The sequence below is a fragment of the Colletotrichum higginsianum genome, chromosome 8 (genome assembly GCF_001672515.1).
Source record: "Colletotrichum higginsianum IMI 349063 chromosome 8, whole genome shotgun sequence".
Lineage (NCBI taxonomy): Eukaryota > Fungi > Ascomycota > Sordariomycetes > Glomerellales > Glomerellaceae > Colletotrichum > Colletotrichum higginsianum.
Window position 1 is genome coordinate 1646269 of NC_030960.1, and position 23975 is coordinate 1670243.

The 23975-nt window shown below is 45.0% G+C and overlaps 4 protein-coding genes across 4 annotated transcripts; 3 read left to right on the top strand and 1 right to left on the bottom strand.

Annotated features, from left to right (window-relative positions):
• Positions 1 to 13486: 13486 nt before the first annotated feature.
• On the top strand, positions 13487 to 14895 carry CH63R_11460 (Alpha-tubulin suppressor and related rcc1 domain-containing protein; the record flags this gene model as incomplete). The annotated part of the gene is made up of 3 exons (XM_018306434.1): positions 13487 to 13700; positions 13838 to 14207; positions 14325 to 14895. The coding sequence occupies 3 exons, from the start codon at positions 13487 to 13489 to the stop codon at positions 14893 to 14895; spliced, it is 1155 nt and encodes a 384-aa protein (XP_018153275.1).
• A 2942-nt stretch (positions 14896 to 17837) lies between these two features.
• On the top strand, positions 17838 to 19977 carry CH63R_11461 (Heterokaryon incompatibility protein; the record flags this gene model as incomplete). The annotated part of the gene is made up of 2 exons (XM_018306435.1): positions 17838 to 18276; positions 18344 to 19977. 2 exons carry the CDS (start codon positions 17838 to 17840, stop codon positions 19975 to 19977), a joined length of 2073 nt encoding a protein of 690 aa, XP_018153276.1.
• Positions 19978 to 21094: 1117 nt separating this feature from the next.
• On the top strand, positions 21095 to 21985 carry CH63R_11462 (Arginase; the record flags this gene model as incomplete). Its single annotated transcript, XM_018306436.1, has 1 exon — positions 21095 to 21985. One exon carries the CDS (start codon positions 21095 to 21097, stop codon positions 21983 to 21985), a length of 891 nt encoding a protein of 296 aa, XP_018153277.1.
• Positions 21986 to 22344: 359 nt separating this feature from the next.
• CH63R_11463 (fungal specific transcription factor domain-containing protein) lies at positions 22345 to 23649 on the bottom strand (the record flags this gene model as incomplete). The annotated part of the gene is made up of 1 exon (XM_018306437.1): positions 22345 to 23649. One exon carries the CDS (start codon positions 23647 to 23649, stop codon positions 22345 to 22347), a length of 1305 nt encoding a protein of 434 aa, XP_018153278.1.
• Positions 23650 to 23975: the final 326 nt, after the last annotated feature.

Consider the following 23975-nt stretch of genomic DNA (forward strand, 5'->3'; position numbering starts at 1 on the left):
CGCTCAGTTGCCGGGAAAAGACTGTGATGGCATGCTTGAGAAAGTCGGAACGCGTTTGAATAGACGAGGGCGTACTAGGGAAAGAGAACAAACACTAAGCCACAAACTTAGCGATCGTCTAGCCAGATCCATGGGTTTCGTCCGCCCTGGCTGAAGGTGAGCAAACCTTGACTGCACAAGAGTGTATGGGTTTAGTCCAATGTGGTTCGGCAGCGGCAGGGGGTGGGAGGACCATGGTTTCAAGGACCAGCATCCCAGTCTCTTCGGAATCCACCTCCCGAGCCTTTTGGGTTCCCTTACCCGGGCCGCGACACCAACAGATAGGAGTGTTCGGTCCAGTTCGTGGCCAAAAGACGTCGATCGTGCCTTGACCGGAATCTACTGTCGCACCAAAGTTGTCTGGATGTTGGCTGCATCAAGGACTTTGCGCATCGACACGCCGAACAGGGGGTCGTCGGGCCTGATAATGATCGGTTCTCTCCGTGAGCGGGGGTTGCCGCTTCGTGGCCGCCCACCAGGACTAGCGACGCCGAACATCAAGGGGCGATTGTCAGTGAGTTGATGTTGCCAGTGAGGGCGAACTGGAGATAAGCGAGTAGGTGCAATCACACAGTGTCTATGTGATGATTCTCCCCCGGACGTCAACATTTCTCAAGTCGCGTGGGACAAGACATACGAACCGAGGGAGCCCGCACTGCAATGCATCGTCACCCGCAACTTACCCTGACCCTGACCCTGACCAGCCCTTGTAAGCGGAAGAGGCCCAAGCGTTTTGGACGAACGAGGACGGACTCTGGGCCGAGGCCAACAAAGAGAGAGCCCCATCACCTATCACGTATTCATCGACGATCCGATCACGTACAGGTACAACTCCTGGGCGGGCAGCGGTACCCCTGAGATTGCGTGACCTGCGACAAGTCCTGTAAACACACACCAGGTCGAGGGTTTGTGATGGGCTTTCCCTTCCCCTCTCCTCTCCAAGCCGGCAAAATCCACCCGGAGTTCGTGGTTGACAAGGGCCTACGGGAAAAGCTGGAGGCTCAACTGTGGGCGGAGAATCCGGGGGTTTCGTCGTGATACACACTACAACAATAGTCAGACTCAAGTCGACGGCAGCGGATGTAGATCCCAACGAGGCCGTGTGTTCGGCGACGTTCTTTCTTAGTTCTTGCTAGACTGTCCGAAATGACCTGAGCTGGCCGACAGGGGTTAGCTATCGGTCGCAAGATCTCGTGATTCCGGAGCTGAACTTGACACTCGAGAAGTCGCCCCCCTACATCGTAGTCATCTCCGCTAGCTCCTTGGGCGACCTTTTGTAAACCGGGCCCCGTCACAATGTCGCCCGCCACCTTCAGGAAACTCCAGAACCACTGAAGAGGCCAACAACACAGATCATGGACGACATCTGTCACAGCATAGCCCTCCAGCCCCGCATTACGTCAAGTCTTATCAAGATAGATCCTATTTCAACAATTCCTTTTTAGTCTTTTCAGGTTGCAACCTTGAATTAAACACTTTGAATGTCAGAAGTCATAACCCTACAGTTAGAGATATGCTTCATTTCAGCAGACTCTAAATCCACAGCTTGATTTACGTTACAGCCGCGCATGCACCTTCTTTTGACGACCTCGGGATCTCTGCGAACTCCAGCATGGTGACAGTGAAGAAGCTGAGCTGGACTGATTTCGGCGAATGTTGCCATTCTTGAGTAGCAGCGGCATTGACAAAGGGAAGCTGAGAGAGGACGAAACCACCTCCATAAGTTTGCCGGCCGCCACCTCATCAAGCTCCCACCTGAAACCCGGTACTCCTTTTTCACGTTGGCTCCACCTCTGCGCTGCGCCGAGATGTGTGCCATCACACCAGCATCTCTGCATACAGGTTTTCCGGGCATCGAGTCCACGACCCTTATCCTCCGATACAGCATTGACGTTAGCCCGTTTGATGCCTTGCAACAATCGTAGTCAGTTGCAAGCGATAACAGGTTCTTTTCAAAACGCCAAGAAAAGCCTGTCGGGTTGAGTCAACATAGAGCTGTGTGGATGCGGCTCCTGGACTTGCATGCAACCGCCTTCGATCTTCCCCCGTCCCGAGAATCAGTCACGCAATTGAGATTTTTCTTGATGTGTATAGTCTCTAGGACATGTTGAGAAGCTGATCGATTGACGCGCATAGTCCACGGGCAATTGTCCTACAACTTCACCACACCTCAGATACACCCTCCCCCCTCCAGCTAGTCAACACCAGTGAACTCTCATCCATGTGTCGTTCCCGATCTTATGTCACTCTCGCACCTAAGAAGTTGATGCCAACTTGTGAGGTTGATAGTTATCCCACTCGGCCTCTGAATCTCGAGAAATCGCAGCGACCGAAGCAACTCCTTCTCCACCGTCGCAAGTAAATTGAAAGTCGACTTTTGGTCCTTTTCGGCAATACTGCTTGACCGGTTCAACAATCATAGCTCAGCACAGCGTCACAGCTTTGAACCCTGAAGAGACATGACTGGCTGGTATATGGCAACAACCAGTTCCAATGTACTTCAGTTGAAAAGGTTGTAGGAAGTGCGGAATACGTTCATGCTGTACGTTGTATCCCTACACAGGGGGGGGGGGGGGGGGGGGCTGTGCTTGTCTTGGTTGAGCTGGCTGCTCCATTCTCACAGAAGAATCAATTAATATTAGTTTGCAGGAATCAGCCCTGCAAAATAGAGATTTCAGAGTTAAGGGAGGATATTAGGAATAAGGGAGAGTAACCTACTATAGGGCACCTACCTACTTAATAGGGCTACTACAAGGGCCCCTTACTAGTTAACCTTCCTTCTCTATAGCTAGTTACTAATCTAAAAAGTAAGATTATTACTAAATTATTAATATATTAATTTGCCTTATACTAATACTAATTAGTAGTTAATTATAACTATAGAGAAGCTAAACTAGAAAGAAGAGAGTTTTAGTAGCTTATTAAGAGCCTCTAAAATTACTATAATAACTTTATTTATTATTTAGTTAACTATTAAAATTACTTTAAAGAGACTTACTTTCTACTATTTAATTAACTATTAGTAATACTTTTAAGTATATTAAATTATACTACTAGTTAATTTTATAAAGCTTAAGCTTTTACTTAATAAGTATTTTATAATACAAATTTTCCCCTCTTTACTTTACTTAAAAACTTATTATATAGACTATTACAACTATTATTATATAAGCTAGTAGACTATTATAATTATTACAAAATCTATATAATGCACCCTTTGTATTCTCTATTACCCTCTTTCTCTTTTCCTCTTTACTTAATTTATAGGGCTTAATACTAATAATAAGATACTTAAATGCAAGTATAAAGTTAAACTAGAGAATTATAGTCTTTAAAATGTAAGAAAAATAATAATAATATAATTGTACTCTTGCAAAGATTATTATTACTATTATACCTTTTACTTTATCCTTTATTCCTTTATTACTTATTTAATTTTTTATTATAATAGTTAATTTATTAGACTCTTTATGAAAATAACTACTAATTGCAATAGAATTAATAACTCCTAATCTCCTTCCTATTCCTTTAGCTTTTATATACTTTATTAATTATATAATATAGAGTAATATTAATAAGGTCTTTATAAGCTAGTTAGAATTAAAGAAAATAAGCTTATATATTACTTATACTATTACCTAGTAGAATTATAATAAGTTAATTAGCTAAAATCTTTAGTATTACTTTATTAGAGACTTTAATAAATAGACTATTAATATATTTAGTACTACTAGGAATATTATAAGGGAGATCCTAAGAGATACTCTCTATAAGTAAGAAGTATATATAGCTAAGAATTAAGAGAGTATTACTACTAACCTCTCTAAATATCTTAAATACTAAGAGTATTATAAGTAATTACATAAGGAAGTAGAGGAGGTAGCTAGAAATACCTTAAAATTTAGAATTACTATTTAAGATAATAATTTCTTCTATAATATTATAAGAGCTAATATTATTTTTGCAAAAGTACTACAGTTATAAGAGAATTACTAAAATACTATAGCTTAAGTTTAAGAATACTAATAGGAGGCTATTAATAATGCAAAAGCTATAAAAGAGATACTTAATAATACTACTAATTAACTATAATATTTAGTACTAGTACTATTAGAGCGTAAAGTATTCCTAATTTTATTTATAAAGTACCCTAATGTAAATATACAACCTTAATAATTAATAAGATTCTTATTTATAAATTCTACTAATAATAAGTACATTCTTAGTAGTAATAAAGATAACTATAATAGTCCCTTTATTTAAAGTAATACTTAATACTAAAGAAACTCCCTATACTTATTACTACCTCTACTAATAGGCTTTACTTGTATCTACAGTAATAAGGAAGACTATATACAGTTAAAATAATTAGGGGATCTTGCATGCATTTTAAATATAAATAAGATAAAATACAGTAGGGAGATATATAATATCTTTAATATAAAGGTTACTATCTTTCTTAATACCTACTTAAAAGTTAATATTAAGCTACAATACTATACTCTTACCTTCTTATTAATACTTTACAATAAGGCTACTAATTTCTATTATTAATACATTTATAAGCTTAATATTAAGGACTTTACTATTATAATAAATATAGTCTATAATTACTTTAAAATACCCTAAATAAAGTAGTTATATATTTCTAAATAGTAAAATACTACCTTTATTAATATTAGTAAGGGGAACCTAAGTAAGTTAAAAGTAGAGGTCCTAGAGATTCTTATTAAGCAACTTAAAGTTATTTAGAGAGTACTCCCTAATAGTATGCAAAATAAGGAGGCTATAAAAATGTAGCTCCTTAATACTTGCACTAGAATTAAAGAGTACAATCTCTATTTTTATAATTTAGCCCCTATACTTAAAGGAGTCTACTTACAGCTTTAATTATTAATTGTAACTGCAATACATATTATCCCTTATTAATAGTACTTATTTAGAGGGAATAACTAATATATTACAGATTAATAATACTGCAGCTCTAGTAGAAATAACTACTTTAGAAAAAGAGTACCTTTATAAGGTAATACATCTTTAAGTAATAATTGTAATAGAGGTCCCCTAATTAATAAGAAATACTATATCTATTACTAGTATAAATATTACTCTATACACTATACTGCAGACGAATAATATAAAGCCTATATAAGATTTAAGAGTAATAAGTATATAAAGAATCTATTAAAGAATACATATACATTCTTCCTTACTAACTATAAAGAGTATAACTATAATAACTCTAGTAATAAGGATATTTATTACTATTTTAAGATTACCTCTACTACTAGCCCTAGTAATAAGTTGGACCTTAAAGAGGGCAGCTATAATAATACTTTTATAGTTAGTACTACCTTCTTTAGTAAGAAGAGCTTTAATAGAGGGGCCCTTATATTATACCTTACTAATTAGTTTATTTATTATTAACTAATAAAGACTAATAAATACTATAAGAAGCTAAAGAGTAAAGTAATAACCTTTATACTTAACTAATACTTATTAGAGGTATTCTAGAGTATTCTTCTAAATACTAGTACTACTAACTTCTCTATAGTAAGTTAATACTAAGTAATAGCCCTTTAATATATATATTGTAATATAATAATTAATATATTATAAGTTAGAGAAGTAAAGATTTAATTTAGTAGTAGTAATTCTATTCTTTTAATTAGAATAATTACTATTTGTACCTCCTTTAGCCTAATTAACTTTTATATTATACTTATATATACCCTATTTCTCCTATGCCTTTACAATATAAATTGCCTTTACATTTAATTTAACAATCTAGCTAATATTATACACTAAGGGAAGCTTTTAGTACTTATTATCTGCAAGTAGGGACATCTATAGATACTTTTAGGACCTCTTAAGTATCCTATTGCAAATTATTATTTAATAAATACTAAGTTTTATTAACTATATTATTACTTTAGTTATTCTTTAGTCTAGTAACTTTATAAAGTCCTTTATAAAGCTAATTATAAAGTTAAAATAACTATAATTAAGTACTTTATAAAAGTATACTATTAATACTAAATAAATAGTAGTATACCTTAGTACTTTAAATTTACTATTTATAATAACTATACTTTTAACTATAAGATTTTTATAAATATTGTATACCTTAATAGTAATATTCCTATTCTTTATATTATTAATCTAGCTACTATATTTAATACTAAATACTTCCTACTTAATATAATAGTAAAGTCCGTATAGGAAGCTCTTTAAGTAGTATAAATTAATACTTACTAAGGGCCTCTAGATTAAATTATTATAAATGTAAGCTGTAACTTTATAGCTATTAAGTTCTACTAGGAAGCTAAAGTAATAGCCTACAGCCTAAAAATTATTCCTATTAAGGTACATTATAGTATTAGTAAAGTAGAGAGATACTATATAATACTGCACAGAGTAATGTACATGCATAGTGAGCGGATCAACATAGTGAGCGGATCACTTTCCCCTTCTTTCTTACCTTTCCTCCTTACAACAACTTTCCTCTACGCACGACTATGGAATCCTCCTCAAATGAAAGCCGCATTATTCTTGCACTTAAAGCTATCCAAAAAGACCCAAAACTATCCGTACGAAAAGCAGCCTCTATCTACAAGATCCCATTCTCAACCCTTAACTACCGACGCATCGGACGACTACCACGACAAGAAACGCGATCGAAATCAATGAAGATGACTGAGCTAGAAGAAACAGTGATTCTTGAACGAGTTATTGACCTAATCGATCGAGGATTTCCACCGCGACTTGACGACGTACGAGATATGGCTGATTGCCTCCTTGACGAACGCGACGCGACGCGTGTTGGACCCCGATGGGCAGAGAACTTCGTACGACGTCAACCACAACTAAAGACGCGTTTTCGACGTAGAATCGACTATCAGAGGGCATTAGCTGAGGATCCTGCAATTGTGCAGGCCTGGTTTGCCCTCGTACGAAACACAATCGCAAAGTACGGAATCCACGATGACGATATCTACAATTTTGATGAGACAGGCTTCTTGATGGGAATGCTGTCGCACGCAAAGGTTGTTACAACTTCCGACCGTAAGGGAAGGCCTCGTACGAAGCAGCCTGGCAATCGCGAATGGGTTTCTGTCATTCAGGGCGTATGTGCAGATGGCTGGGCGCTGCCTCCGTACGTCATCGTCAAGGGCAAATATCACCTCCTCTCGTGGTATACCAATGGCCAATTCCCACCCCAATGGCGCGTCCACCCTAGCGAAAATGGATGGACTACAAATGAGATTGGCCTAGATTGGCTACAGCATTTTGAAAAGTGCACAAAGTCTCGTACGAAGGGTGCTTTCCGGCTCCTAATCCTTGATGGCCACAACAGCCACAAGTCCACCAAGTTTGACGATTACTGCAAGGAACACAGCATTATTGCTCTTTGCATGCCTCCCCATTCATCGCACGAGCTCCAGCCTCTTGATGTTGGCTGTTTTAGTCCACTAAAGGCGTCGTACGGCAAGGAAATTGAGAAAATGATGCGGATGCAGATTACGCACATTACTAAGGACGATTTCTTTCCTGCCTTTAAGGCAGCCTTTTTTACTTCAATGGGTGAAGAAAACGTACGAGCTGGCTTTAGACAGGCTGGCCTTGTCCCTTTTAACCCAGAAGTAGTTATTTCCCGGCTGGATTTCAAGCCAAAGACGCCAACACCATCCAACTCACGCCCAAGCAGCCAGGGCTCCTGGGACCCAAAGACACCAACTACAGCACATGACGCCGTACGAAGCTCTGCATCACTTAAGAAAAGGATTACTAGTCATCAACATAGCTCACCAACCCATTTGTACGAAGTAGTTGACTTGCAGGCTAAAGGTATTAGCAAGTTAGCACACAAACTAGCTCTTGTTGAAGCTGAGTGCCGTGGGCTTCGTACGGCAAATGAGATACTAAGCAAGCGTCGGAGGGCTAAAAAAACCCAACTACGTCTTGGAGGGTCCCTTAATGCAGCTGAAGCAGAGGCAATCCGGGTAGAGAAGGGTATTGTTGATGCTGGAGGCGAAAATGTGCGTCAGGAGGGAGCTCGTACAGAGGGGGGTGAATTGCGCGGTCGGCGATGTGGCAATTGCGGAAAGACTGGACATAACGTACGAACATGTCAGGTAGTTTGGGAGACCTCTGAAGAAGAGGATGATAAGTAGTTTTAATTGATTTCGTACGATGCTGCTGAATTAACTTACAATAATAGTAGGAAGGTAGAGAAAGGTGATCCGCTCACTATGTTGATCCGCTCACTATGCATGTACGTTATATAATATTATTTAATATAACTACTTAAAAATAGTAAAGGAGTTAATTCTTTAGTTTATACTTAAGGCTATTAATAATACTATAGGCTTAAATAGTATAATTCTAACTCTACTAGTCTTTAGTACCTACTTGCAACTTACTTATAACTTACCCCTATTACTAAATATTATTTAATATACTACTATTATTAGGAAAGTAAGTAAAGCTATTAAGAAGCTTTACGCAATTAGGAAGGTTAATAATGCATTAGCTACTTATAATAGACTAAATACCTTAGTACTAAAAGTAGTAGAAATTAGATCCCTTATATATATATAGTATAAAAAAGGGGAATAGTCTAGTCCTTATTACCTCTTTGCAGTTAATAGTAAGAACTATACTATTAATACTAATAGTATAAGAGTATTCTAATTAATAGTAGTAAAATTATACTACTCTAATTTAAATAATACTATTATAGTCCCTAATAATTAACGTACATGCATAGTGAGCGGATCAACATAGTGAGCGGATCACCTTTCTCTACCTTCCTACTATTATTGTAAGTTAATTCAGCAGCATCGTACGAAATCAATTAAAACTACTTATCATCCTCTTCTTCAGAGGTCTCCCAAACTACCTGACATGTTCGTACGTTATGTCCAGTCTTTCCGCAATTGCCACATCGCCGACCGCGCAATTCACCCCCCTCTGTACGAGCTCCCTCCTGACGCACATTTTCGCCTCCAGCATCAACAATACCCTTCTCTACCCGGATTGCCTCTGCTTCAGCTGCATTAAGGGACCCTCCAAGACGTAGTTGGGTTTTTTTAGCCCTCCGACGCTTGCTTAGTATCTCATTTGCCGTACGAAGCCCACGGCACTCAGCTTCAACAAGAGCTAGTTTGTGTGCTAACTTGCTAATACCTTTAGCCTGCAAGTCAACTACTTCGTACAAATGGGTTGGTGAGCTATGTTGATGACTAGTAATCCTTTTCTTAAGTGATGCAGAGCTTCGTACGGCGTCATGTGCTGTAGTTGGTGTCTTTGGGTCCCAGGAGCCCTGGCTGCTTGGGCGTGAGTTGGATGGTGTTGGCGTCTTTGGCTTGAAATCCAGCCGGGAAATAACTACTTCTGGGTTAAAAGGGACAAGGCCAGCCTGTCTAAAGCCAGCTCGTACGTTTTCTTCACCCATTGAAGTAAAAAAGGCTGCCTTAAAGGCAGGAAAGAAATCGTCCTTAGTAATGTGCGTAATCTGCATCCGCATCATTTTCTCAATTTCCTTGCCGTACGACGCCTTTAGTGGACTAAAACAGCCAACATCAAGAGGCTGGAGCTCGTGCGATGAATGGGGAGGCATGCAAAGAGCAATAATGCTGTGTTCCTTGCAGTAATCGTCAAACTTGGTGGACTTGTGGCTGTTGTGGCCATCAAGGATTAGGAGCCGGAAAGCACCCTTCGTACGAGACTTTGTGCACTTTTCAAAATGCTGTAGCCAATCTAGGCCAATCTCATTTGTAGTCCATCCATTTTCGCTAGGGTGGACGCGCCATTGGGGTGGGAATTGGCCATTGGTATACCACGAGAGGAGGTGATATTTGCCCTTGACGATGACGTACGGAGGCAGCGCCCAGCCATCTGCACATACGCCCTGAATGACAGAAACCCATTCGCGATTGCCAGGCTGCTTCGTACGAGGCCTTCCCTTACGGTCGGAAGTTGTAACAACCTTTGCGTGCGACAGCATTCCCATCAAGAAGCCTGTCTCATCAAAATTGTAGATATCGTCATCGTGGATTCCGTACTTTGCGATTGTGTTTCGTACGAGGGCAAACCAGGCCTGCACAATTGCAGGATCCTCAGCTAATGCCCTCTGATAGTCGATTCTACGTCGAAAACGCGTCTTTAGTTGTGGTTGACGTCGTACGAAGTTCTCTGCCCATCGGGGTCCAACACGCGTCGCGTCGCGTTCGTCAAGGAGGCAATCAGCCATATCTCGTACGTCGTCAAGTCGCGGTGGAAATCCTCGATCGATTAGGTCAATAACTCGTTCAAGAATCACTGTTTCTTCTAGCTCAGTCATCTTCATTGATTTCGATCGCGTTTCTTGTCGTGGTAGTCGTCCGATGCGTCGGTAGTTAAGGGTTGAGAATGGGATCTTGTAGATAGAGGCTGCTTTTCGTACGGATAGTTTTGGGTCTTTTTGGATAGCTTTAAGTGCAAGAATAATGCGGCTTTCATTTGAGGAGGATTCCATAGTCGTGCGTAGAGGAAAGTTGTTGTAAGGAGGAAAGGTAAGAAAGAAGGGGAAAGTGATCCGCTCACTATGTTGATCCGCTCACTATGCATGTACATTATTACTAATAGGAATAATACTATATAGAATACTATTATTATTATAAATTCTACTCCTTTAGTACTTATACTACCTTTACTTAAATAAATAAGAGGCTAGCTGCGCAAGACACCTTCTAATAGAGTAATCCTAATTTAAGATACTAATATTATTATAATTTTTATATTTATAAAGGAAGAAGCTAATTAGGAGCTTACTATTAAACTTTAAGATAAGGGGATTATTATAACTCTTAGAGCTCTATTTAAGGAGTCTATAAAGAAGGAGGTAAAGGCTATTATTAATAGAGGGGTCTTTATATTTATTATCTTTAACTCTATATACTATAAGAGTATAAGAATCTTTAAATTACAAATTATTAATAAAGTAAAGAATAAAATTATAAATACTCTATATAAGAAATCTTAATTTAAATTTAAAGTTATATAGATAATAGTAAGACCTCTATTCTTACCTAGTTGCCTATAATTTAGTGCGCAAGTTAATAATTTATCTTAACTCTTATTCTATTACTACTCCTTCTAGAGGGCTTTAGACTATAGCTTTAAAATATTACTTAAGTATACACTTAGTTATAATTAAAACTTAACTAAATAATTCTTGCGCAATTACTATTGCAAATCTAGAATAAATACCCTACTAGAATAATTATAGAGATTATAAAACCCCTATATAGAATTATAGAGGTAAGTACTTACTAGTAAGCAACTTATAATTACTACTATAAAGAAAACCTTAAAATAATTTTATTAACTTATAATCCTTATCTCCTACTTCCCTCTAATAATAATGCAGACTTTAGTATAATTAGTATGCAGACTAATAATACTATTAGCCTCTCTAATAGCTTATTTAATACTAGAGAGAGTAATAAGCTTACTAAAGTATTATTCTTAGTAAAGCTTAAAATGTACTTAAGTACTAATAAGAAGCTCCTATTTAATAGAGGAATTATTACAATAGCCTTATTTAATAGTACTATTATTATATAGAGGCAGAAAGGCTAGGGGATAAAATTATAGCTAATTAATGCAAAGTTACTAACTACTAAGTAAAATTACATTTAATAGTAAGTATATAGTACTTATATTGCCTCTATTTACTAATTTAAAGTATACTTTAATTTATTAATAGTAGCCTAATAGTAGAATCTAACTAATAAGAATATTAAAAACTTTAACTAAAGAATTAAGTAGTAAATAAAATCCCTTAATTGTAGTCTTACTTTTGTACTTCTTAATTTAGCATTTATAAAGCTCTTTATATTTATAAATAAATTATTTACTAATAATTGTAATATAACTTTATAGTTTAGCTTTATTATTATTCTTAAAAATAAAGAGCTAATTAATAACTACAATAATGCCTTTATACTAATTAGTAATATTATTTACTATAGCTTAATAAAGTCTAAAAGAGTTACTAGAAGTATACTAGCCTTAGAAATCTATAGTATAGTAGTAAGTATAAATATAACTTATACTATTTTATTTATACTAGCTATAATTATAAAGAAACTTAACCTCCCTCTTATACTAATAATTACATATATAGACTCCTACTTACAATATAAGTACTTAATTAAGCTAAGTACAACTTAGAAAAAGTACTTAATAATTAATATTATAATTCTTTAGTAGTTATATAAGAAATACAAATTATATAAAGTCTAATAAATTTATAGAGATAATAACTTAGTAAATACCTTTATAAAGGTAATACTTAATTAGGCCCTTAAGAATTTTATTACAACTTTATTAGTGCAAATATAAATAGAGGAATAAATTACTTAAGTTTAAAATAAATAAGCTAAGTAAGGTCCTTATAAAGATAAAAAGAGCCTATAAGACTATAAGAATTAAAATTCTTACCTAATTATAAGAAGGACTACTAAAGTTGCACTTATAAGGCAAAAGGGAGAATATATATAGGAATAAAGTAATAAATAGAGAAAGTAATTAATAGCTATAATTTATTAAATAAAAAAATATACCTCTAATACTTTAGCTAAGGAGAAATACACTTAATTATAATATTATAAGACTATATTACTCTATAGAATAAATAGGAGGAGAATTACATTATATAGGGAGGCTATATAATTTGTAAAAGTATAATACTTTTTATTTTTTATTACATTTTTAAGGGATTTAGCTAATTCTGCAAAAAATATAAAAAAGGGCACTTTTTTACTATAAGAAAAAGTTGCTAGTATTAATTTGCAGGAATTAGCCCTGCAAAATAGAGATTTTAGAGTTAAGGGAGGATATTAGGGATAAGGGAGGGTAACCTACTATAGGGTACTTACTTACTTAATAGGGCTACTATAAGGGCCCCTTACTAGTCAACCTTCCTTCTCTATAGCTAATTACTAATCCAAAAAGTAAGGTTATTACTAAATTATTAATATATTAATCCGCCTTATACTAATAATTAAGGTTTTCTTATTAACAATTGTATAAGCTATACTTCGCAGACATGCTATTGTAGATGCAAATATGCACGGGTCGCACTGTCGGAACCAACGGATCCTAGGATCAATGTAACAAAGAGTGCTGACAATCTATAACTGAGGCAGAGTCGGGTTCAAGGGGTAATGGTAGAATTGAAAACGAAAGACAATGACCCAAACCACACATAAGTACCGTGCGATGAGCAACTGATAGTTCTCCGTAGTCCTTGTGCTGCCCACCCCCACCATATTCGCTTTTACATACGCTCTCCGCGATGTTACCAGCATTCGCTCATTTTGTTTCAGTCCTTTCATTGATTCCGTCTTTGGGGCATGGGGCGTGGAGTCATGTTCTTTCCACTCATCATATCCGTTCCATGGAGGAAGCTTTACATTTCCACAACAGACGAGCTTTGGACGGCTATTACGTTATTGACCAGCAAACAGGAAGCGAATGGGGCTGCAGCGAGGAAAAGATCGCTGCCTTGGAGCATATCATACGAAATGCTCGGGAAATGGCCGCTGCGGCTTCAGCAGTACTCGAGCGGCCAGGTTCTGAGCATTCCGAAGCTTACCGGATGTGGCTCGGAGGTACGTGGGAGTCCAGTGAAGCGTTTTGTTGATGTCTTGAGCTAATGGGCTGGTATAAGAGGGCAACTCGGATGCTGACACAAGAACTGCAATAAAGCGGCGAAACTTTGATCCTATTCAGAATCTGGAACCACCAGGGCCACAAAACCGTCTCCATGATATGACTTACAAGAACCTCAGTCCAAAGGGCCTGACGTATATGTGTGCTGCCGCAAAAAATCAAGCCTGCACTGATGGTACCATTGCTTCCACTCTCCAGCATGGGGTCAATGGTATCTGGGGCAACATCTTTCTCTTGTGCGATAGGTTTTTCAAGCGATCATCCTACGAAAGGATGTTGCGGATATGGCGGTCTGAGAGAATACCCATGCTCGCTTCAGCCTTTACCATTATTCACGAGTCGCAGCACATGGGTGCTATCGTGGGCAAATCAAGACGATGCATCGACGTCAAGCATCCAAAACCGCGCCCAGAAGATACTAGCCCTCTCTGCTACCACCCCGACTGGTAAGAACAAATCTCTCTCTCTCTCTCTCTCTCTCTCTCTCTCTCTCTCTCTCTCTCTCTCCCTCCCTCCCTTTGAAACCCCCATCGTTGCCGAAGGTTTTATTAATACGGCAATAGTTGTGCCACGCTCCCGAGTAAGGATAAAATCATAAACGCCCAAAACATGGCGTTCTTTGCATTGGAGGTTACCGCAAACCCCGAACGAGGCGAACCGCCCGGAAGATCATGCACGATCATGAAAAGAGACACGGGCGGCCTATTCTCGGGAAGGCTGGAAGGCCTTGTGTCGAGGGCTGGCCACTTTGCGAAACCCAAGCATGATGGCAACATGCTGCGTAGGCAGGCAGGGTCTTTTACCACGTCCGAGATACCCTGCGCGTCTAGACCACCGCTTGCCATCCCCGTCGGGGGCGACGCACTGCCTGATCGAGAAACCCTCCCCCAGGCAGTCTTCGACAGGATGTTCCCCAAGGAACAAGGTCGGGCGTCGACGGTCGCGGCAGGCGCCCCTGTCGCTTGTGATAACTTCGATTTGGAGAAGTACGGGTACTGCTGCCCCGGTCCCGGCAGCTCGTGCGAGGATGACTCAAGGAAATGCTACGTTGGAGGGGAGGGTGTCGGTGAGGGAGCTGCTGGTGTTGTACCGGCCGGTGCGCGATGCCCGCCTCCTCCAGGTGCTGTGTTCTGAATTTCTTGCGACGAGTAGAAGAATTGCTGCACCTGTTTCTTTCTAGTAATTAGTATGTTACTATTAGTTTTACAGGTTACTTAAGTGATAACAAACAGTCTTGATCGATAAGGGTATTTATAGATTTATGGGTATGTAAAAATAAAGTTATTTAGATAAGGGTTGTAAATATTGTAATAGTTAAAAGCTAGAAGGTAGTTATAGTGTTAAGGGGAAATAAGGGATTTTTAGGTAGCTAGGAAGGGGGGGCTAGGAAGGGGGGGCTAGGAAAGGGGGGGCTAAGAAGTAGGTGCTCTAATTTAATTAGTACACCCCAACATAGATTCCAGAAAAGGAAGCTCAATTAAAGTCAATTTAACAACCAACACAAGCTTCTTAGGTCGACCAGCACAGCCATAGGTTTGCAGAATGCTCCGTCCGCCAACAATCAGCTCCTTCCGTCTTCAGCTTCATCTCGTACAGCAGATCGGCTCACTTGCGGTGGTTTACCACCAATAACAGGACTTCAGAGGCGAAAGTGCAGTCTGCTAGCGCACCAAAGTTCCTCGCGTAAACAGTGTCCATGGAACCAACGTCCCCCGTTTCCGTCGTGAGCAATGACAACGGCTAAGCAACCCACTTAAGCAGCTACTATCACAGGACTTTTGTACTGCAGCACCGCGGCGTAGAGATAGGAACTCGCTCGGAAATAGAAGAGCTGTGGTGCGGGTCGCTTGGACGAGTAGGTAGAAGAATCACCTGCAAGGTAGTGATAGCGAGTAAGTCAAAGCACCCACTTTTGGGCCACCCCCACATATGGGCCACCCAAAAATGAGGGTATTCCCATCGACACCAGTATGTTCAATTAACTATTGACTGCACCTAGATGCCACCACAATACAGCTTTCAGCCTCACTAGGTAAATCAGCCTCGCTGGACTCATCTGTGATATCCTCTTTATCGCCAGCCTCAACCTGAGCCTTCTGGATGTCTTTGATGTTGGCGAACTTAGTGTTTGGGTTGATCTGAACTGCCTTCCTTTTCCTTACTGCAGTGTTGGTAACTTGGGCCTGCAGAAGCTCCAGCTTATGCTGGGCAGTGGCCAGCTCATAGGCCTGCTCGCTGAAGCCTTTTTTCACCTTCATGAAAAGGAGGCGTTGGGTATGCGCATCATTATCCAACTCTGTGAATAGCTTCAGTTGGCCAGACAGATCCTTCATCTTCCTTGGCGTCGACCATGCCACTGCAGACGACGCAGATGCCCATCCTTCAGCTTCCTTGCCCCTAGACTGCCCTTTGCTGACCTGATCTGACGATGCTGATGGCTTTGGTGTTGTTGGGAGTAGGAGGGAGCTCATCAGAGGCTTCGCCATAGAGACAGGCCATAACCCTGTCCATTTCCAACCACTTCTGATGTTCTGCATCGTCATACCTGCAAGGGCAGCCTTATAATAACAGCCTAGGAAGTTCCTCTTGCCTACAATAGTAGAGTCATTCCATAGACTAAGGTATCCAAGCTCCTTCCTATAGGCTGCCTTAAGAGGGCTGAAGACTGCTTGATCAAGTGGCTGGAGGACATGGGAGGTGTGTGGCGGTAAGAACAATAGATGGATGTTGTTTATATAGCACAACCACATAAAGTCAGTCGTTGTGTGGCTCCCATGCCCATCCAGGATCAATAGTCTAGCCTCCTCCTTATCCCCCTTGCCCTGAGGGACAGTCTGAGGGATAAACACCTTCTGCAGCCATTCAACTGCAGTAGCATCTGTTGTCCAGCCATTTTCAGTTGCTGTGAATTGCCAGCCTTCATAAGGGCTAAGATCTAGAGGAAACCACTGCTGCTGGACTGTCTTACCCTTATATATAATAAGGGGATGAAGTCTGTGGCCTAGGGCAGAGATGCATTCAATAATAGACACCCATGCCCTTGATCCAGGCTGTTTCTTGCGGATAGACTTCGCCTCAGACATCCCCAGCACCAGCCCATTAGATCCCTGGCCCTCAAGGATACCAGTCTCATCCATGTTATATCTGTTGGCTGGTTTGATGCTGATGATCTCTGGTATGGCGAGATGCTTGAACCAGTCCCTGATGACCTCAGTAGATGCCCCATTAACACGTCTTGAATCAATAGGGCAACTTCTCTTGACCTTGACTGATGGATTCCTCCTTATAAAGGCCTGGACCCAGCCTCTCCCTATAGGTTGGGTATCCCCTATGGCATGAAGGATTCTTTCTGCAAAATGCTTCACTTGTTGATGGGTTGGAGGAAGCCCAAGGGCATGCTGGATTCGCACCCATTCAGCCAACTTGGCCTCCTGGCTCACTGTGAGCCTCTGCAGGTCAGAAAATGCTGCTGCCCTTGCCTGGGTGCCTTGAAGACGATGCTGAAGGGTAGACCTTGGCACACCATACTGCTGGGCAGCCTTCCTGACACTCTGACCGTTCGAAATGGCCTCAAGCGCTTGATTGACTTCATTTTCTGTATACTGGCTCATAATGCCTAGAATAAGGTGCCCTAAAAAGATGAGGCCATTTGCATAAGGTTGGAAAAAGATGTGATAGTTTGAAGTTGGAGGAGGATGAAGGAGGAGGTTGGTGATGAGGCATTTTTGGGTGGCCCATATGTGGGGGTGGCCCAAAAGTGGGTGCTTTGACTTATAGCCACCAGAAAGGAGCGTGTTAATGCCTTTCTGTTAAGAAAGGTTATCTTTCCCACCTGCATAAGGGGAAGCGAGGGGAAGGGAATTTGCCCTTGCGGGCTGCCGTAGCAAACTAGGCAACAGGGGCCACGACCCATGGCGTCCAACGACTGAGGAGGGGTGCTTTAATCTTGGAATACCTGCGATACGGTTTTGATCGCACTTGAATCACTCGAATTCTCTTGAGACCGAAAGCCTTCATACAGACTACTCTGCTAGCCCGGTTGTATGCAGTAATCCATCCATCTCTCACCGCACGTCATGAATCTCTGCGACCTGTGCAGCTCCATAAACCTCGAGGACCTCCCTCCCTTCCCCGACGACGACTTCAGCAAGTCCCTCAGCGGGTACCCCCGCTTCCACCACCTCGTCAAGTCGGACTTCGAAAAGGGCGCGCGCGTCGAGCGATTCGGCGTCCAGTACCACCGCGACCTGGACGGCCTCCTCAGGGCCGCGGCCGAGGGTTGCGTGCTCTGCGAGGCCGTCGAGAAGGAGGCCGCCGCCCTCGCGGAGGAGATTGAGAACCTGCCCCGGCCGCGATGGGGCATCGCCCGCTGCGACCCGAGCTGGGACATGTGGCTCGTACGGCGGAGCGAGGCCGGCGGCGACGGGCTCTGGGTCGTGTGCAGTAGCGTCGTTGATGGCGAGGGATTTCCGTGCTTGATTCCTGTTGCTGCGGTTGGCTTTGCGTCCGACGAGGGTACGTCCGGGTCTGCCATCTTGATTGCATTCCTTCAGAGGAGAAGACTAATATGACGCGAGTTCAGATGATCCTCTTTCCGCCGGCTCCTCCGACCGCGTGCTGCGACAAGTCCCAGACCAAACCACGCTCAACCGCATCGCCGCGTGGCTCGAGACGTGCGACGAGCACCCGCACTGCCAGTCCCACGGCAGTCCCATACCAACCCGCCTCCTCGACCTCGGGACATCCGACTCCGACCCGCTGATCAAGCTCGTCGAGCCGGACGCCAGCCTCTGCGACCGCTACGTCACCCTGAGCTACCGCTGGGGCGAGGGGAACCGGCACTTCATCACGACCAGCGAGACGATGCAGGCCCGCCGCACCGGCATCGAGGTCGACGCCCTCCCGCAGACGATGCGCGACGCGGTCGCGCTCACGCGGATGCTGGGCGTGAGGTACCTCTGGATCGACAGCCTGTGCATATGCCAGGACGACTTGGGGGAGTGGGAGCGCGAGTCGGCAAGGATGGCGGCTGTTTATTCCAACGCATACCTGACACTCGCCGCAACAAAAGCGGCCGACGTCAACGGCGGTCTTCTATCTTCTCGAACGCCGAGGTCGTATTTCAAGATTCCGCGGAGGGATGGTGACGGGACGTACATTCTCGCCAGCGTGCTCCCGCTCGATAAAGAGGTCATCCACGACTACCACACCCGTATGCGCGACGAGCCGCTCACGAAACGGGCGTGGGGCTTCCAGGAGCGCGTGCTGGCGCGCCGGGTGCTGCACTTCGCGAGCGGGCAGATGTACTGGGAGTGCCTGGAAGGGGGGTTCCAGGCCGAGGAGGGGTTGAGGCTGCCGCGCAGCCTGCAGTGCGTGAGCGAGGACGCCGACGTCACCGCCTACGCCCGGGAGCGCGCGGCCGACAACGATACGGGCAGCCGCCGCCGCCGCCGCTGGGCCAAGGACGAGGCCGGTGCGGACCTGAGGAGCTGGGAGCGCATGCTCCGGGAGTACGGGCCGCGCGAGATGACGGACCCGGCGGACAAACTGCCGGCCATATCCGGGATCGCCAACGTCATGAGCAAAATTCTCGACGACGAGTATGTCGCTGGCCTGTGGAGGGGGCATCTCATCCGGGGCCTGTGCTGGCAGGGCCTGAGCTGCAGGGCCGTCGTCGAGGGGTACCGCGCGCCGTCGTGGTCGTGGGCGTCCGTCGACGGGGTCCCTGCCACGGGGCACATCGGGACCCTGGAGGAGGTTGCCGCGGTTCTTGACGTGGCGGTCGAGATCGCGGGGGAGAATCCCTTCGGCCGGGTCCGGGACGGGGTGATCAAGCTCGACGCCCCGCTGGTCAGAATGAGGGTGTCTGAGAACAAAGGCCCGACAGGCCACGTTGCGTTCCGCAGCGAGAAGGGGAGCGAGGACTTTTATGGGATGCTTGACGTTATGGACAGGAACTACGAGACCAGCGCCGAGATGCTTGAAGAGATGGGGGTGTACGCGCTGGTTTTGGCTTTTACGTACGCGTCTCCGTCGCGTGGGGAGGCGCAGGAGGAGGAGGAGCAGCAGAGCGTGCCGGCTGCTCGGGGTTTGTTTGTCACCCCTGCTTTGGACAGGCCTGGGTGCATGAGGAGGATCGGTGCTGTGGTGCAGAAGGCGGATGCTTTCGCGCCGGGAGAGCTTGAGTCTTGCAGGACTACGGTTTCGATAGTGTGAGACGACGGTGTTTGTCCTCGTTGCGCGTCATCTTCTTGACCTAGGATAGATAAGAAGTTGAACGAGGTGACGTACCACGAACGAGCTTTCGGATCGAGAAATGAGCGGATGTCCTGAAGGAGCATCTGCTTTATCTCTTCGTTCATGACAAACTGTCTCGATCGGTCTGATGTCTCGGGTAATGGTTCTTTTTCGTTATGTGCAGTCTCCTACGGTCGCATCTTGGGCACGCTTCATTTGCAGGACATTGCCTAGCACATCACCTCTGAAGGGTGCACCGGTCTAGTGATAAGCGATCAAGCTGACTGGCCGCAAAGTATGTGCCATCCCTGTTGAGCTTCCGACTGACACGGTAGCCTTTCGAAGTCTAAGAACACATGCATCAACCTGCCTTGTCAGTAGGCTTCGACATAAACCTGAGGGTGGCTTACCTCGAAGTATTGAGTGCTTCGCCAGCGAACGTGACATTCTGTTAGATCCATAGACTCAATAGCGCCGGATTACCAGGATTTACGTGACTGGATTCCATGCACGGCGTATCTCAACAGTATCTTTCAACACCGCAGCACTCTGGCAAGAGGATGGGTGTCTAGTGCCGCAGAAGCTGGCTTTGACATGTGTCTCTTAACTCTCCTGAGCTGTACTCAACCCTGGATGATTGTTTTGCTTTCCTTTCATTCAGAGAAAACAACCCATTTCCCGCTCAATACCAGGCGCAACACTCTTGTTGTGGTGTCATCTGCGTTTGTATGCTGATTTTCGGTTACCTCGTTTCAATTGGGGCCATCTCAAGCATGCATCTGCTTAACTAGGCCTTTTCCTTACGAGAAAGTTAGTACTCGTATCACCAAGGCAAATATTTTAGCTGGTAGTGCCACTCCTCTCAAACTCGCCCCCCCACTGTGACGTTCTGGGGACGGCGCCTTAGTCAGGCGATCGGGGTGAGCACGTCGGATCAGACGGTGATTACAGTCTTATCCGGGTCACCATTATCCTGATGCGAGGGTTAGACCCTATTCATCAACTCAAAACAAGATTTCAGTCAGCAGCAGACCTCTCTATCAGGCAGCTGTTACACCAGGTTCACCAAATCGATTCAATACTCTCAACTGCCACGATGCCTCACACTTCGGTCACGATCATCGTCTCCCCCTACCACGTCGGCCTCTACGACCACCGCGTCGGCTCCGGGCCTCTCCGCATCTTGTCCCATGGCCTGGCCGACAAACTCGAGGCCCTCACGCCCATCAAGTTCGTCAACATCGGTCCCGTCGACGACTTCGAGGGCGAGATTGGAAGGACGTTCGAGGTGATTCGCCGCGTTTCCGCTGCCGTCTCCAGCGCGGTATCTGACGGCTCGTTCCCGCTCGTCTTGTCGGGCAACTGTTACGCCAGCGCTGCCGTGGCGGCCGGCCTGAACGAGTCTGTCCCTGATTTGAAAGTCCTGTGGATCGACGCGCACGACGATTTGGATACCCCGTCCACGAACGAGAACGGGTACCTTGACGCGATGGCCTTGTCGATGATGAGCGGGCTGAGCTGGCACAGGCTCATGGGCTCTGTGCCGGGACATGTCCCTGTGAGCTTGGACAGAGTGGCGTACTGCGGGTTGAGGGATGTGAGTGAGACTCAGAGGGAGACTGTCACGGAAGCCGGCATTGATGTCGTCTGGGGCAATGCGGAGAAGAAGGTTGATTTTGGAGCGGAGCTGGGCACTCTGTTGGATCGGAAGCGGTTTGAAAAAACCCATGTTCACTTGGACCTGGACGTCTTGGACGAGTCTCTGGGGAGGGTCAATGATTGGCCCTCCCCGGGAGGCTTGGATGCCCAGGATCTGATGAACTGTCTGGAGACGATACCGAAGAAGACGGAGCCGACGAGCCTGGTGGTGTGTTCTTTCAACGCGAGGTTGGAGGGGGGAGACACGATTGCAAGACTTGCCGTCAAGGGCATTCTTCAGTTTGTGCAGGGTCTCAAGGACCGTGGGGTACTGACTACCAACTCATGAATCAAGTCACTGGCCCGACAAAAGTGTTGTCTGTCGAACCTTGAGAAGCAAGCCTCTTGTGTATCTTTTATGTAGACCTGTGTGTAACTTTGGTCCTAGAAACAGAAAATCTAGCAAATACATGCGATATCTTGTTAATTGGCGCCAAAACACACGAACGCAAGGCATGATCTTTCTGGGTAAAACCCTCAGTTCGCAACACAAGACAAATGCCAAGGAGCTGTTTTGATAGACCAGATTGCATAAAACTCCATGGGTATCGCCGTGCCAGCCAAAAGGGGAGCTCGTTCACAAAACGCCGTTAACCCCCTCGTCAAACTCCCTTACCAGTCCCCGAGCATCACATCACAGAGGTGCCGTCAGGCGGCTTGACATGCGGCGACGGGGATCCCCAGAATCCGCGTCAGTCCAAAGAACCTGCCCATGTTCTCCTTGGCGCCGACCCTCAACTCGCTCTTCACCGCGTTCCGGAGCGACCACCGCCAGCCAAAGACGGCCTCCGCCGCCGGGGCCCACCCGCGGGACTCCTTGACGCCGGCCGGCTGCATCGTCATCCACGGCGACTGTTCCGCTCCCTCCAGCTGCGGCGGGTAGACGCCGGAGAGCTGCCATATCTGCGCGGCCGAGAGCGGGGGCGAGGCGCGCGCGACGGCCCAGTAGAGCCTGCTGAGCGTGTCGACGCCGCGCATCAGGGCGTCGTCGAACTCGTCCGGGTTCCTGCCGGAGCGGCGGAGGAACTGCAGGTAGGCCTTGGTCAGGCGGAGCGCGTCGTTGGCGCGGCAGTCGCGCAGCTGCGGCGTGTCGGCGGTCCAGAGGGGCGTGAGGTGGTACGGGTGGTCGGGCTCGCGGGCGTTGCCGAGGTCGCCGAGCTTCCACCGCCTCGGGTCGCGCTCGGAGGCGACGAAGATGTTGTCGAGCTTGACGTCGTCGTGGCAGAGGTTGTGCGCCATGTGCAGGTTGTCGAGGGCCGAGAGGAGGGACTCGAAGGACGGCCGGAACATCTGGTCCAGCTCGCGATACGTGGGCGAGCCGTCCGAGGCGGCGTGGAGCGTCTTTGCGAGCTTCTTCAGCGTGCCCGACTTGAGAAACGGCGTGACCAGGTGCCATTTGGGAGGCTGAGAGGGGTCCGTGGTGGTGAGGAAGTAGTCCTTGACAGGGACGAAGAGCTCTCTGTAGGGATCGTCGTGGGAGGGGTTTGAGCCGTCCCTGTGCCCTCCCATGATCAGACTGGCCGGGATCTCGGTCGGCCATCTCCTCGGCGATGCTCTGGTGTCCTGCATACAGTTGCGGAACGGGGTTGTTTCCTCGTTGTAGACCTTGATGACGGTGTTGTTGAAGGTAAAGGTCTCGCCTTCGCGGCCCTTTCCGAGTTTCTTCCAGTGCCGCCTGTTGTCGAGCAGCGTGCTGCGCTCCGTGTTTTCTGTGTACGAGTCGGCGTCCCATCCTGTGCTGGCGAGCGTCGCCTCGTCGTAGTCCGGCAGAGAATCGAACCGTGTTGGGAGATACTTGGCGCGCATGGCCTCTCGATAGCGGAGATGTAGCTCGATGAGGTGGTACATGACGACGATGGACGCAACCGCGAGGAACCGAAGGGTCAGCCGGGCGGCGAAGGACTTGAGTCCCCTCCGACGAGCCCCCACGGGGCTCCAGTTGCGACCTTTCATCGTCATCTGCAAACCTGATTGCGCTGAGTTGACCCAAAAGAGGCGATGCTTGTGAATGGGGGGAGGCTTTCATCCGTCACTCGCAGAGGCGGGCCCCCCTTCTCATCTAATAAAGACAAGCCGCCAAGAAGGCCAGTTGCCGCCAGAGGCACGCGGTTCATAACATGGAGGTTGTGTGAACCGAACTTGCAAGATTGGCAAGGAGGGGAGAGCCTGGTAGAGAGGAGACAAAAAAGCTACGCGATCACGTCCAATGTTGTCAGTGTCACACACACACACACACACACACACACACACACTTACACACATACACACACCCACACACC